General features: G+C 36.4%; 1 protein-coding gene across 1 annotated transcript in view; it reads left to right on the top strand.

Annotated features, from left to right (window-relative positions):
• Window positions 1-17,054, top strand: part of MEOX2 (mesenchyme homeobox 2) — a 65,319-nt gene that overhangs the window by 35,694 nt on the left and 12,571 nt on the right. The window contains exon 2 of the mRNA XM_035020666.1: window positions 13,201-13,373. Within this exon, the coding sequence (XP_034876557.1) occupies window positions 13,201-13,373 (173 nt within the window). The remainder of the gene's footprint in view (window positions 1-13,200; window positions 13,374-17,054) is intronic.

The raw sequence follows: 17,054 nt of genomic DNA, 5'->3' as shown, positions 1-17,054 counted from the left end.
AAATATGTACTGGTAGAAAGAGCTAAAAAAAATATATAATCAGCTCCTTTTTAAAATCAATTTCATTTTTTACAAAACACATCAAGATGTATTTCACTAAAGGCTAGGTGTGATATGACAGTTAAGTGATTCATATAAAATTAAAAGTCTAATAAATATGATTTAGTAAAAATTTCAGTTAATTAAGCCTGATTCTCGATACATCTTTAGTTTAATAATACTATTAATAATAGCTATATATTACTGCATCGGTTCTACATCTTAGATATACACACTTTAAATTCCCTAATTTTCCTCTTCATAACAATCCCATGTGGATTCTGTAAATGGGGTATCTGAATTTCAGAATACAGGCTCAGAAGACCACACAGTAAGTAGCAACAGTGGATTTCCAGCTCAGGTTGGCTGGCTTCAGAGCTCCTGCTACTTCCCCCCCAAGTCATTCTTGCCTTCCAGATATGTAAAAATTTTAAGCAGTATGTAAAGCTGTAAACTTATACAGCTTTAATTGTAATCACAATTCTGTGTAGTCAATGCAAAACTTTAAAAAATGTGTACTGAGATCATTTCCACTGATTGAAAATTATTATAAGATAAGCGAAGGATATGCTATCTGTGTGTGTGTGCGCATGTGTGTGCATGCGCCCGTATGTGTTTGTGTCTGTGTTGGAAAATTACATTTTAGGAGCAAACTCTACATGTCTTCTGGACAAGACAGGTGTTAACTCCCAGGTGTTACATACAACAAAAATGTTGATACTTCAAGCCCCTTTCCTTCCACGGTGTAGTGGAATACTAAATGCTACTTAATATCTAAACTTCATAAGCTTTTTTTAAAATAATAAAATGATAATTTATCTATCTATTTATTTATTTATTTTTATTATGTTAGTCACCATACAGTACATCATTAGTTTTTGATGTAGTGTTCCATGATTCATTGTTTGTGCATAACACCCAGTGCTCCATTCAGTACGTGCCCTCTTTAATACCCATCACCAGGCTAACCCATCCCCCTCCTCTCTAGAACCCTCGGTTTGTTTCTCAGAGTCCATAGTCTCTCATGGTTCGTCTCCTTCTCTGAAGCTTTTGAAACATTTCAAAAGCTATAGACTGTGATCTATGACGTGTGAAAAAATCATTAAGTTGTGAGTTCTGGTGGAGTGCCTCAATCTGATGTAAAATTACAAGCCATGAATTGTCTGCCAAACCTAGATGAAAACTTCTCTCTCTCATTAACCTAACTCCGTACCATTTGTATACTGTCTTGGTAGAGATTAGAAATAGGTGTAGAGGTTTTTTCACACGTAGTATAATATAAAAGATATTATGATAATTTTTATATTTTAGACTTCAGTAAAAGTTATCTTCCAAGTGTACATTCAAGTTAGCCTCTAAAATATTATGGATGCACAGATAATAATTGCGCTTAAGTTCTTGAGTTTCTATATCAAATGTAAAAGACATTTCAAAAATGTCTTTTAGACGTTTCCTGTATAGCAATTCTTAAGACTTTATAGAATGTTTCATACCATATGTGGGATTAAAGGAAGGCTTCGTGGGTAGATGGTTAGAATCTGTTATATATGCAAATATATATATGTGTATCTTTCTACAATTGCCCGTCACCCCAGGAAATGTAGTAATAGCGATATTTTTCAGGTATTTCCCACAAAATGGTCTGACAAAAACACAGGTTATACATCCCCAAACACTAAATTTTAATAAACAGCTGCAGTGATGTTACACCCCAAATAGCTACTTATAATTATTTGTGGATTTATCTTTAGCAGCTTTTATTCCCACCTTGATTGTAAGCTACTTTAGGATAGGTGTTATGTTGAGTTGATTCATTTGATAGCGCATGACACAGTAAATTATTCATGTATATATATATATATATATATATATAGCACACCACACTCTCAGTGTAGAGTATAGGCCATAGATACCTGGTTCAAAGATGGATTATAGCATAAACTGGTGTGTAAATGACAATTATTGAGCCTCACAGTTCAACAATATTGTCAGTTCCTAATACGCCTTTCTCTATAGACAGATTCCGGACTCGAGTATCATTCATACCTTCCTTTGTCCAAGAAATAGAACTCTAGAATCAGTCTCTCTGACCTCAACCTCTTCCTCCATCTCTCAGAATAATATTTATGAACTAAATGGAGACCCCATCTTTTCCTCCGTTATTCATAATCTATTAGACTCTTGCAACCATTTGGGCTTCCCAGTCTCTGCCACCAGCCACCTTTGCTTGCACATTCTTTATGGCACAGGCCAGCGGTCCTTAACATTTTATGGTCAAAAATCCTTCTCAGTTATCATTTGATCCCTGTACTCAGATCTCATGTTTCAGATTCTTTTCAAGTGAATTTCATTGCAGTTTTTTCCAACTCAAAATATATGTAAGTAGTAGTAATAATGATGAGGAGAAAGAAGGTAGTATGACTTGTACATTTTGAGATCCATCAGCACATGTTTGTCATTTTCATATTATGCCCAAACATATTTACATCACACGTAGTCTTTATTATTTAGGGAAATTATCTAATCACACAAGAAGTTGATTTAATCACAGCGAACTGATTATTTATTTATTTCTCTATTTAATAGAAAGCAAGTGTTCCCTAGTCAGTGTGAACAGAATTCCATTTGTGGAGGGGATTTAAGTAGTGTTCCATAAATGTAAGTTCTAAATTCTTCCAGTTCTTCCAGTTGGGAAAATCCCTTTATAAAAGTAATCACAAATTGCCTTTAATGCAGATGAGTCACCCCGAGACTGTTTTCCTTCTTGCTGGTAAAGCCGCAATAAAGAAATAGATCACAGGTGGCACCTGGGTGGCTCAGTTGTTAAGCATCTGCCTTCGGCTCAGGTCATGATCCCAGGGTCCTGGGATCGAGCCCCGCATTGGGCTTCCTGCTCTGCAGGAGGCCTGCTTCTCCCTCTCCCACTCCCCCTGCTTGTGTTCTCTCTCTCGCTGTGTATCTCGCTCTGTCAAATAAATAAAATCTTTAAAAAAAAAAAAAAGAAATAGATCACAAAGCATTTAATTCAGAAGGAAGCTAACTGCTGCTCGGTTCCTGGGCCAGAACCCCAGCTTGGTTGGGATTTTATGATTGTTTTTATTTTATTACTTTAATATCTTATTTATTATCTTTGTAATTTCTTTTCTACTATGAAATTAAGGTAAAATAAACTTATAAATTATTTGCCATTAATCTTCTTATATGATTATTTCTGAGGTTAAAAAATAACTAAGTGATTTACTTCTCAAACCTTTCTATGTGAAGAAAATTATTCGTAGACAATATTTCCAAGCAAACAAGTAAGTGCACAGAATTTAAGAGAGTATGTTTATTTGTTTGGTAAATAACCCTGACCTGATTTTTTTAATCCAGTTAGTAGTGTTTGCTAAACATTTTGTATGCTCTAACATCAAAACAGAATGTGACTCCTACCTACCTCAACTATCTAAATCCATGTAGATGGCTGTCAGGATTCTTTAAAGGAGAAGAAACACACACACACACACACACACACACAACCTGACTCTAGTTTATTGGATTGCCAGGTTTAGTTAAGTTTTATCAAATTTTTAAATAAAAACGTTCAGAGAAACCAGAAATCCACACATTGTTCCCATGGGACGTATAAAGTGTCACCTCAACAGTTTCACTGGAAAATCATAATTAAACCTTAAGCTTAATTTTATCTGTAGACTAATCAAAAGTAACACACAGATATTTTTAGGGATTCATTAATTTTTGGTGTAAAATAGAAGTTTGCTAATTAGTGTGTAAATTCTAAATTTCTTAGGTTTTAGGTTGAGTTCTATTTTCAGAATTAAATTTTCCTACAGTTTAAAGAATTATTTATTTATTTATTTGAGAGAGAGAGAGAGAGAGAGCTGGGACTGGGAGGGGCAGAGGGAGAGGGAGAGGGAGAGAGAAACCCAAGCGGACTCTGCCCAGCGAGGAGCCTGACTAGGAGCTCCATCTCAGAACCCCGAGATCGTGATCAGAATGGAAACCAAGAGTCAGATGCTTAAACAGCTGTGCCACCCAGGTGCCCCCCCCTTTTAAGATTTATTTATCTATTTTAGAGAGATGAAATTTTCCTACAGTTAAAAAAAAAAAAAGCCTTCTAAAACCTGATTCTATCAGTCTGTCATTGTCAATTACTGAGGTCCTGGGATGCAATGTTAGGGTCCTTCCTTAATAATGGCTAGAACTTGCAACTGATTATTGAGTGCCCACAATATGCAGGCACTGTGCCGAATGATTTACTTAATTTAATCCATTTTACTTTAATTCTGTGTTAAAGATGAGAAAAAGGGATGGTTAGTGATTGAATAAGCAAGTGGCAGAGACTGTGCTCTTAACATCTGTGCATTTGGCATCTTGGGTAATAAAGATTCTGTGTGGATTTTAGCTTTCATAGCCATACTCAGTATCACAGTTAAATGGTGGTGTTTCTCAAATCTTTGTTCTTATGAAAAGGCCATGCAAGATGCAAAGGATATTTAGGGAGTTCTGACAATGTATTTATGTCTGTTTCTGTAACTGACACTGGAGGCCAGAAACATTGTATGACAGTTTGGGACCTTCAGTGAGCCCCTTAGTCACTCTGAGTCTCATTTTTCTCATCTATAAATAGAGTAGGTTTACAAATTGATGATTTGTAGGGACTGTTCAGATTCTAAAATCCATGCATATCAAGATGCTCCAGATTTATTAAATAATATATTTAATAGAATAATTAAATTAGTATTAATGCTTATGTGCTTTGATGTATTATAGAAACATAATGCTCTCATCTGAAATCTATTGACACTTAACATATCTCTGAAAGTATAGCTTAGGGAAATGGCAAAAAAAATGTATCAATTTCATATGCACCATTTTGCTGTCTTGTCTGGATAATTCTCTGAAGTTGTTAGAGACACTTACTCTGCAGTTATATATTTGGATAAATTAGCATTGACAAAAACACTTGTTGAGCAATTTTTATCATCAGACAATCCAGTCAGTGGCTTGAAGGAGACAAGGATTGGCCATAGTGTAAAGAAGGTATTATTTACACCTAAGAAATTCACCTTGACTTCTGAATCAGTCTGGTCACTCCCAGAGAGAGTTGTGTAACTTGGAGTTACGATGTCTTGTCTCAGGTATTACCTGTGTGCAGTGGGGCTCAACTGGGAGAGATTTTTTCCCCTTAGGAGACTTTGGCAATATTTGGAAACATTTTTGAATGCCACAACCGGGACAGGATTGCCAGGAGTTAGCCAATATAAATACATATGCCCACTTCAGTTTGAATTTCTGATCAACTTTTGATAGTTTTAATATAAGTATGTTCCATGCAATATTTGGGATATACTTATACTAAAAATATTCATTGTTTATCTTGATTTTTGTTGTTGTTATATATCTGGATTTTAAATTGAACTGGGAGTCCTGTATAGTATTTGACAATGCTAAAATGGGCTTGAGGGTTGCTAAGGCATCTAGTGAGTACAAACCTGAATGCTCCTAAACATTCTACAATGCCCAGGCCAGCCATCACCACCATTTTATCTTGAATATGTTCATATTTCACTGAATATAAATGTAACAAGAACTGTGCAGTCCAGCATGTCAATCAATAGCACTAAGGGTGGTAATTATAATCTGTGTGCAGTCTGTTTCACTTGTATAACATTTAGTCTCCTCATTTTTTGAACTATTTTATTTATTTATTTATTTACTTACTTACTTTAGAGACAGAGCATGCGTGCACCTGCACAAACAGCAGGGGATTGGGGAAGGGGAGGAGCAGAGGGGGAAGGAGAGAGAGAGACAATTTTAATCAGGCTCCACCTAACAGGAGATCCCTATGCGTGGGGCCCCATCTCAGGGCCCTGAGGCCAAAACCAAGAGTCAGACACTTAACTGACTGAGCCACCCAGAGCCCCCAGTCTCCTTGGTTTTAAATTTTATAATAGTGACACTGATTTGGTGCTTTCCTACCTAAACATGCTTAGAGATATCATTATAGATAAAAATGTAAGTAATATTCCTTGTCCCCATTTGCTATTAATTGATGCGTATAAGTGCTTTGAAAAGTTAATATAAAGTAATATTGCTGTGATGCTTTCTCTTTTTAAGCTGAAGGTTATTTAAATCTGATAACAGAACAAAACCCCTTAGGATTATCACTGAAATCATAATCCACAACCAGAGCATGAAAATCAAAGTTCCAGCAGAGATTCAGAGCTAGGTGCTTAATATTGGGAATATGAAGATGAATAAAGCACATTTTTAAATCTTAGATTAGCTGGAGTCTAGAGTTCAGAGAAGTAAAGCAGACATGGAGATGAATAACAAGCTCAATAATTTATTATAAGAGTTACTGCTATAAAAATATGTAAGAGTCACTATGGTGACTTGACAAAAAAGGCTCAGAACCATGGCATAAATGCAAGCCCTCACACTCTTAGAAGATGCAGACTTGTCTTCCAGAAGAAAAACAAAACAAAACAAAACAAAACAAAACAAAAAACCTTTATGGAAGCTCTCCTTTTACATGTTCAAGGAATTTACCAAGCTGCTAGCAGAATTGATACTGAGTTTTTTGGTGCCTCACTGCAAAATCTGTAATGGTGTTTTCTGAAGTCATAAGAGATCAAAATCCTTTGCCCTTTTGACGGCTGTAAATTAGAAATGTCACCATTCTTCAGGCACTGCCAAGTTACTTATTGTCCCTAATTTCCGAAAAGAGTTTCTTTCCCTCCTTATTCTCTCAAGGATAGAGTAACACCGTGTAACTCCAAGCCATTTCCTGATCTAAGAGCTAATAGGAGGTGGATGGGGGTGGGAGTGCCTATGCAAGTTTGCATCCTCTTGAGGCCCTTATCTATTGCTTCTGCATGTATTGGGATGTAAACGTCATTGCCAGGATTATCTTTATGTTTGCCTTCAACTACTGAATAGATGAGAACAGTAGTATGCATCAAACATTTATATCCTAATTGAGGAAACAAAGAATATATATAGTGACAGAATGTGGTAAGCATTGGAAGAAAGAAACAAAGATCATTTGATGAGATCTCAGAGGAAGGGTATATTCTTTAAACTAATAGGATCAGAAAAATGGAATGGAATGCTGTATGTCAAAAGCTCTTCACTAGGGGTTCCATTGGAGGTGCAAATGGTGATTGTTGTGAAGTCCTTTGCTAGCAGGCACAGTTCAAACATGTACGTGTGCCTTCTTTTGATAGACAGATAGTCATGGTATTTCTGTAGTTTGTGTTTTCTCTCTGGGATATAGCAAGAGGCTTAAAGTCAATTCTGGGCATCTGTAACCAGTTTCTAATCCTAGAAGTATGTAGCAAGATTGAAGAAGTTTACATTTACCCAGAAGACATATGCTGGTTTTGTTTTTGTGTTAAATACTTTGAACTTGGTAGTGGGAACTAAAACTATGCTAAATTTAACTCAAGTAAGTTGTAATGTGTTCCCATTTTGTGTGTCTTTGTCCCTTTTTAAATCTTTAACAAAAATACTGTTTTATTAAATATATTTGGAATTATACAATATTAATTTCATCAAAATAGTTAGTTCTTTGTGTATTTTACTTTGTATTTATGGCATAGAGGAAGAACTATTAGGTTGACATCCTCTCACTATCAGAAAGAACTACATAGTAAATAAATAATAAGAAGGGCAAGGTAATGGGGCACCTGGGTGGCTCAGTTGATTGAGCGCTGCCTTTGGCTCAGGTCATGATCCCAGGATTCTGGGATAGAGCCCAGCATTGGGCTCCCTGCTTGGCGGGGAGCCTGCTTCTCCCTCTCCCTCTGCTGCTCCCCCTGCTTGCGCCCTCACACACTCTCTCTCTCTCAAATAAAGAAATAAAATCTAAAAAAAAAAAAAAGAAGAAGAAGAAGGGCAAGGTAATGAAATTAAAATCAATTGTTAATGTGTCATTCTTTAAGAACAAAGGGACTCCATTAAGAAGAGGCTGTAAGGTAAAAATGGACTCATACATTGATGGGCACAAAAAGTAGGGAATTGAAATAAATGATTGACTAATAATCAGAGAGGCAATGAGCAAGGAACTCCATAGAATGATTTTTGAATGTTGAATACAACTATTACCATTACTGGTACTATTACTAAACTATAAAATGGCCTTTGAAATTTGGGTTTGCTTTATAAGTAAAGAGAAACTATTATTGTAACTGTATGTTTTTCACATCAAAGGTGCAAGAAATAGCGGATGTTTTCAGTGCCTATTCCTATTCTATATAGATTATAGTGGTTTTCAATCGCATTTTTCTGTACCATCTCAATATGTAATGGACTTATTCATTAGTAATAGTAGCTCACTATGGCTATGGTTCTCAAATCTGGAGAGTGGATCATGGATTGGCAAAAGGATTTAAGAACCCCTGGGGGAAAGTTGTTTATTCTGGGAAAAAAAAAAATCTGGAGAGGCTGAAATTCCTACTCATTAAGAAGCTGGAGTAGCAAGTTGGATAAATTTCCCATAGGGTAGGCTATTTCCCACTTAAATGTGAAAATACTAACATCTATAGGATTATTTATAGATTTATAGATTTATAGATTTCCCTGCCTCCATCCACAATCCTTATTCCACGTAAAGATAATTATTAGCTTCCTATACCAACTATTCAGCTTTGTTAATAATAACAGAATATCTGTCATTTTGAATAGATTACAAAACATTGATACAAGAAGTTGCAAAGGACGGAAATAGACAATGGCTTAGTATTCATTCTTCCTTCAGAATGTGGAATACATATTCATTGTTGTCTAGCTATAGAGACATTCCTTTACATTTTGATATTTTACAGACATAGGTAAATTATGTTCTTCATTTAAACAAGTTAATAAGCTTACCCAGGATAGCCAAAAAATATACTCCATCATACTTTAATATTTCTCTTTTGCTAAAAAGCATTCTATGCCACTAGTGAACAGACCAAGCCCTTACATTACTTGTCTTCAATAAAACATTATTATCTTTTGGCATCCTCTTGCACTAGGGGAAATAAAAAGTCACATGTGGAGAAGTTCTAAATGTTAGACAGAAATGATCCTTGGAGGGCAATTTTTATCCTCCACGGAAGTATTGCAGACTTCTTCCATTAGCATAGTCCCAGGGAGCAAAAGGTTAGGGAACTGGGACTGCCAACTCTACCTGAACACATAAGTCAACATTTCCTCTAAGCAGCGAGGGAGTGTGAGAGTGCACCCACATGTGCATTAAAGTATCTGAGACGAGAAACAACAATTGTAATATTTTACTTTGGAATATACTGTACAGATGGTGACATTTTGTTTGTGGTTGTAGGGAAGAAAGTAAGGCAGTTTCCAGATTCCCCCCTCAACACCTACCATTTGGCATAGGATATGGGAGGTTGAAGAAAACGGAGGGATTTTTGCCTCAGTTGAAACAGCTGGAAAACAGATGGAAGCTGGTGTGCAATTTGCCAAAAGCCTTGTCCAAGTCTCCCACCCATTTTCCACCAAAGAAAAACTAGTCAGGTGATAGCAGTGGAGGCCTTAGGGTCAGCAAATGATGGGCTTCAGGACATGTTGGGGAAATAAAAAGAAAAAGAAAATTAAAAAATCCGAGTTTATAGGAAATACAAGTCCAGAAATGTAGTTCCAAGGAGCATGTTTTCAATAGGAAGGAAAATGTGGGAGCAACATGGGTGAAAACCACAACAGAATCACGGATACACGGATGAAAGTGTGCACAGAATTAACTGACATTGGTGCTACCTCAACTGTTGCCTTTCTCTCTCTTAGGTGATGAATTCAGGAAGCACACACCCACTCTTTGTCAAGTGAGGTACAGTGTCATTATTCCACGTGCAATTATGTTAAGTGTAAGTGTGCACAGTTCACATTGTTTTAGTCACTGGATTTTACTCGCTGAGCTACTTTGGTTTGGAATTCAGGCATTCAATAAATTGCTTTTGGATTTAAATGTTGAATTATAGCCAGACTTTTGTTTAAATTCAGTCACTGGATATATAAACCTCCTGTTGTATATTTCTAGTTACAATGGGCATGTATATAGATCCACTCCAAGTGACCGTTCTTACAAGCCTTGGCCCAAGTTCTGTGCGCTTGTGTATTTGTGTGTGTATGTATGTATTGATTTTGAAGTACTTTTGAATACTACAAAAGTTAAAGTATTTCAAAAATAACAAAGTAATAGGCTTTCCTCAATGTGAATTTGTTCATTCATGCTTATATAAGGGAATGTGTTGACCATGAATCATTCAAATTGAATTGCTCATGAGAAAAAATGCTCTGGCTTTGCTGTCAGTTTCCAGAGTTGCTTTACAGAAAGGAAAAGAGTATTGTCCCCATATAAAGAATAATCATCTGCAGATTTCAGACTGAGCATGGCTCCAGATTGGCAATAATACTTTTGATTCACATGGGAATATAGATCCTGTGAGAGGTACTTATCTGAGTATTCTAGGCTGTGACTGCATTTGCAGTCTGCCAGGACGGCCAATGGAAACATTAAATGAAAAAAAATTCAATCATCAGGAAGATTTGCTCACGCAGAATAGCTAAATGCTGTAAAGATGTAGAGGTTGGCAGATCTGTAGCTAAAAAAAATAAGTGGTTGATGACTGCAGGTTCCACTTTGAGTCAGGCAAGTTGGCATCGTGTGAGCACAGCCTATCTGAGAGCTTCCACGTCATCTATTACAGAACTTCTCTTGTCCTCGTCCATGGCTTAGTATACAGTAAAGCCCGTGTGTGTCATATCACAAGCCACTTTTGCCCTGAATTGAGCCCTGCCTGCTCTGCCAAGGTGGGGAGCCAGTCAACACGGGGTAAGTGTGACAAGCCCAGAAATGTGCTCAGTGAAATCTGAGAAATTTGCGACGGTGCCACGACATCAGTGAATCCTCCTGTGATCCCTCAGAGGAAAAGTAATGGCCAGTGCCCCAAAATTTCAATGCAGACTGTTTGTAGTTGCTGCTGCTGCTGGACCTGCACAACTTTGCATCAGGCCAACGGAGATTCAGTAAGAGTCAGAACGAAACTGTTTACATTGGAGTGCCTTGTCTGGTGGATTCCCATTATGCAGGGCCCTCTTGACTTCAGTGGGACTGTCCCTGCCAGACAGAAAAGAACATACATACATACATACATACATATATATATATATATATATATATATATATATATATATATACTAAATACTAATGTATCTATATGTATTACTTAGCATATTTAAGCATCATTGGATGAAGAAATAGATGTTGCCCAAAAAGGTCTTTCCTAAAGTATACCATATTTGTCAATTAAAAAAAATTAAAATGTCATTCTGTATAACCTTTTCTTTAAGAGATGGGGGGAGGGGCAGAGGAAGAGAAAGAGAGAGAATCTCAAGCAGGCTCCATGTCCAGTGCAGAGCCCAGTGTGGGGGCTCAATCTCACAACCGTGAGATCATGACCTGAGCCGGAATCAGGAGTCAGACGCTTAACTGACTGAGCCACCCAGGTGCCCCACATTTTGTAACCTTTGATTAACCATCATTTTTCCTATTTCGCTTCTCTCATTTGGGCTCATAGAAGACTTCATTGTACTCCCACCTGCTAAAGACGTCACAGTTTATGTGCACATGCTCAAAAATAGAGAATTGAAGTAAATTTTAAGAGAGCACAAACACACCACTTACCTTGATCATGTTGCTATTTCCCTGAAGATAGATTCAACATGAACTAGTAGAGCTGGTATGATTACCTGTTACTGCTTTGTGTGGATTTTTTTTCCATTATAGGCTCACATTCTGTTCTTCAGTATATTAAGAATGTCTTCTAACCTACATCTCAGGGATATGATAAGGATACGTGAAATACTGTATGTTGATTACGTATTAAACGCATACGAAGAAAGATGGAACAATATGCTCCAAATTATTATTATTTGTAAATGGCATTATAAGATTTGATGTTTGGGTAGCTTTTGTTAGGTGTTGTTCATTTTTTTTTTTTTTTTTGAGATTTGTTTACTTATTTTAGGGCGCCTGGGTGGCTCAGTCATTAAGTATCTGCCTTCGGCTCAGGTCATGATCCCAGGGTCCTGGGATCGAGTCCGCATTGGGCTCCCTGCTCCGTGGGGAGCCTGCTTCTCCCTCTGCCTCTGCCTCTGCCTCACTCTGTCTCTCTTTATCTGTCTCTCATGAATAAATAAATAAAATCTTTAAAAAATAAGATTTATTTACTTATTTTAGAGAAAGAGAGAGAATGTGCCCACAAGTGGAGAGAGGGGCAGAGGGAAAGAGAGAGAGAGAATCCTCAGGCAGACTCCCCACTCAGCACAGAGCCCAACGCCAGGCTCGATCCCAGGACCCTGAGACCATGACCTGAGCTGAAATCAAGAGTCTGTGGCTTAACTCATTCAGCCACCCAGGCACCCTAGTATTGTGCATCTTCTGTTTATTTCACATGTAATGAAAATACCTTTAAAAACTTTTTCATAGTTTGAATTATATGAACACAATTTTATTTATAGATTCCACATTGGAATACGTATTATACAAAATAAAAGAATCGCATTGCTATTGCCCTCAAAGAGACTGAACTTAAACAGAAATTAAAAGGTCAGTAAATAACGCACACACTCTTATGTAAGCTTGTCTGAGTTTGAACTGACTTTTGTGGTCCAGTTGCTAAACATTCGAATTGCTTAAATATTCATATACTAAGTCAATGCTTTTTTTTTTTTTTAGGAATTAAAAAGTTCAATCCTACTTAGATTACTTAGATCCCAAGTATACATGTTAAACAAGTTATAAAACACAATTTTACATCTAAAATTGTGTTCCAGAGGCGGTTTATTTATCTTTTTATCATATTAAGAGCAGTTACGTTTTTTGTTCATATTTTGAAAGAATAGTAGACAATTTGCAAGTTAGGCTGTGAGTCACATGAGAGGAGATCAAAAAAAAAAAGAAAAGGAAAAGAAAAAGAAATGTATCTTATTCTGTTGTGAGATCAGTCTTACTGCTCTCTATTTTTCCCATGTCTAACACAGTATCTGAAAAAGTAGTTAGTAAATGCCCCTGGTATGAATGATGTGATTGAATGCATTTGAATGAATGAAGTAAATCTAATTCTCCCTTACTTTTTTTTTTCTTTTTTCCAGACTCCCAGGAAGGAAATTACAAGTCAGAAGTCAATAGTAAACCCAGGAAGGAAAGGACAGCTTTTACCAAAGAGCAAATCAGAGAACTTGAAGCAGAATTTGCCCATCATAATTATCTGACCAGACTGAGGCGATATGAGATAGCAGTGAATCTGGATCTCACTGAAAGACAGGTAAAGTTGGACATTGTTGTGATATGGTAGTTTTAATTGTGTTGAGTCAACAGTCTTCTCTCACCATTTCTGAAATATTTAGATCTGTGGTTCTTAGATACCATTTGGAAGACAGGTATTCTATTCCATGATGAAGTTTTGGCCCAGCAAAATGACAAAATTAAGGATAAGATAGTATTGTTTTAAGGAAAACTACATTTATTCAGTTTAAGGAATCATCCTTTATTATGTAATTGTGTCCTTCCTATATATTTTGGTTTAAAAATAATTATTTCTTGTATATAATGATGGCATACAGTGAGCAATCTTGTTTGCTTGTATTTTAAAATCTCCTTATTTTGGTATGATAGAAAGCTGCAACCCCATGTTAGTTTCCTCTTGCTCAGGACAGGGTTTGCTATGTAACACATTAACCCCCAGACCTCAGTGACATAACAAAAAAGTTCACTATTTGCTCACTCTCCATACTAACTTTACAAGTCCAGCATTGCAGACAATCACTCACTTACGGACACAGTCTGACTCTCTGGCAACTCGACATGTGGTGTCCTCGGTAACCACAGGAGGTAAGAAAGAGTTGGAGGTTCATGCATTGACCTTTAAATGTTTTCACCTGGAAATGACCCATGTCACTTCCATTTATACTCTAAGGTCCGGAAATCATCAGTGGTGCCACTTAAGTTCAAGGGGGCTGGGAAATGATGGGAGCAAGGGCATATAGATCATTGGTAAATATTTCCCAAAGATTTTTGAAATTATATTGTTCTCAAAAATTTTAAATTCTGACATCGACTCACTTAGAGAACACTTTGAAATTATTGATGATCCGTGGACCCCAGTTGATAAAACCTAAAAAATGCTTTTTAATTAATTACATTTTAGGTCCTTTCTTAGATTTTATTTGCTCCAATAGTGCTCCCAGTGCATTCTTTTTATGGATTCTGATTTGCCCTGGGAGAATCTAGCATACTGATGGTTAACAGTTGCTAATCTTTGGAAAAACATTCCTGAAAGGCAAATCCAAACATCTTTATGGACAGTGCAGTTATGATTGGCACTCCTAGGACTGGAGTCTCATTTCCTCTTTCACTGTATGCACCTTCTCCAGGGATCCCATTGGAACCAAAGAAATACCAACAGGGTGTGGACAAATGAATACTATCGTAGGAGAGCAAGTTATTTTATCCAATTTCTTAAATCATCTGCTTTCCTTCTTTTAATTTCTGGATTTCAGCTTTTGGTAGGATATTTCTGGGTAGTGGGAATATATCAAGAAACACTTTTATGTGGTTTTATTTATTGGCAGCTTATATTTTATTAAATATTATGGCTAGTAGCTAAGTTATAAAGCACAACATTTTCCTTCCCTTGAACTTCACATACAAAGTTCCCTCCGTAAGTGTACAACATTTGGCATGCTGGAAAGAAGAATCCAAAATCTACATTATTGGACATCTGTTTTATTTTCATTTTTTTAAACACTGGGAGCAGATAAAGAAAAGAAGGGTGGGGAGGAATTACATGTTAATGTCCTTATATATATCAGTGAATTCTAGGAAATGCAATCATGTTTTATATGATACATAAAGGAAACAAACTAGGATTTGCTTCCAAGCTACAGAAATAATGGGATGCAGTACTATACCCTTGAAGTCAAGAGAAAAGTGAAGATTCTGTGCTTGCTATCCTGGGGATGGCTTTGGTTACCTGTGATTATCTGATTATAAGGCAGAGGTTTCACTTTTGGTTTAGAGTAATTTATTTTTAGAAGCAACTCTAGAAATTTGGTCTGGGAATTTTTTAGGTATTTTCGATATGTATTTTTCTTCCTGAGTTGCCATTTATAGAAAATAATGATATGCAATTTTAAGCAGAATTATACACACACACACACACAATTTTAATCTTGTTTTTGTTTTTTAAAGGTCCCTTTTTGGTTTTGTATCAGTTAGCCTTTGCTATGTAACAAACCATTCAAAAATCTTAGTGGTTTTAACCAATAACCAATGTTCAGTTTGCTCACAATTTTGTAGGTCAGTGATTTTGACGAGGCTCAATTGGATAGTTACACTGCTGGACTTACCTAAATCCCTCATAGAGCTGTAGTCACCTGGTGGGTTTGAAGAGCTGATTGGTCTAGATAGCCTCAGCTGGGACACTTGTCTCTGTTGTGTGTGGTTTCATCTTCTTCTGATAGGTTCCCTGGGACTTTTCAAATGGGGATAGAAGCATTGCCAGAAGTAGAAGAAAAATTCCAGTGTACAAGGGCTTTCAAAGACTCTGCTTACCTCACATTTATTATGCCTCACTGTCTAAAGCAAGTCATATGACCAAGCACAGTGTCGACGTAGAAGGGGACCATCTAAAGGAATGGATACACGGAAGGAAGGCAACATTTGTTGGAGGCCATTACTAAAATGATCTAACTATAGTGTCATAGGGGAAAAAACAAACAAACAAAAATCCTTGAGATATAATTGGATTTTCAAAGAACTGAAATTTTGTTTTGTGCAGAAGATTTTTTTATCCTATAAATGTGTATTTCCAATTTTGCAAGTTAATATGAAAAGGAGATTCATTTATATGGAATCCAAATTCCCACAATCAAAATTAAGTCTTTAGAGGGCCACTATGTGTTAGTAAGAAAAAATTGAATTATTATGATAAAAATTTGAACAAAACGACTAGATTTTCCAATTGGAATTGTGTATTCTTAGGCCAGTAACAATCTCCCTAAGGCATAAAATGGAAATTAAAACTACCTTCTCTTGCTTCTACTCAGGTTTATATGTCATAATGGGTATGAAAGGATTTCTAGCATAAACTATAAAACACAGTTGTCAACCAAAGGGGGGATATGTCTACCATTCAAGGTATAGTGAATTAATTATTTTGTAACACAAATATTTGTTGAGTTAGATGCTAGAAGTAAAACCTTGCTAAAATAAGCTAGACAAGGGGCGCCTGGGTGGCTCAGTTGGTTAAGCAACTGCCTTCGGCTCAGGTCATGATCCTGGAGTCCCGGGATCGAGTCCCACATCGGGCTCCCTGCTCAGTGGGGAGTCTGCTTCTCCCTCTGATCCTCCCCCTCTCATGCTCTCTGTCTCCCATTCTCTCTCTCAGATAAATAAATAAAATCTTTAAAAAAATAAAAAAAATAAAAAAAAATAAAATAAGCTAGACAAGTTTTTGCTAGAACATGGGAGAGGCAAAGATTGATGAAGTACTAACAATCGTGATGAGTGTGGAATATTACAAGAGAGGAATGACAGGGTTGTATAGGAGAATGTTCCTGATTCTGCCAGATTTCATTTTATTCCTAGACTTCTGTGTACACACAGTATCTTAAAATTGAGTATCTGAAGGCTTTATTTATATCTTCTGGGATGAATTTTACTATGCTAAATTTATCAGAAAAATATTGTATGCTGTCAGTCATCAATTTTACTCTTCTTAAAGGTCTGAAAGCATATTCCTTCAAGATGCAAGAGCTTTTGTCCCAGTGAGATATTTTCAGTTTATTTTCTCAAGCCTGGGCTTTTAAATTTATAAATATAGAATTATAAAATGAACCCATTTCATTCATCTTCTTTTAATTGTGACACAATTCCATCACTTTAATTTTGCACTAATGCTATACCTACTTATCTATGTAATCTATATCCTAACCCCATATATTCT

Source organism: Mirounga leonina, unplaced genomic scaffold (genome assembly GCF_011800145.1).
Source record: "Mirounga leonina isolate KUSES-001 unplaced genomic scaffold, KU_Mleo_1.0 Mir_174, whole genome shotgun sequence".
Lineage (NCBI taxonomy): Eukaryota > Metazoa > Chordata > Mammalia > Carnivora > Phocidae > Mirounga > Mirounga leonina.
Note: the sequence above shows the minus strand (reverse complement) of the source record. Positions and strands in the feature narration are given on the sequence as shown.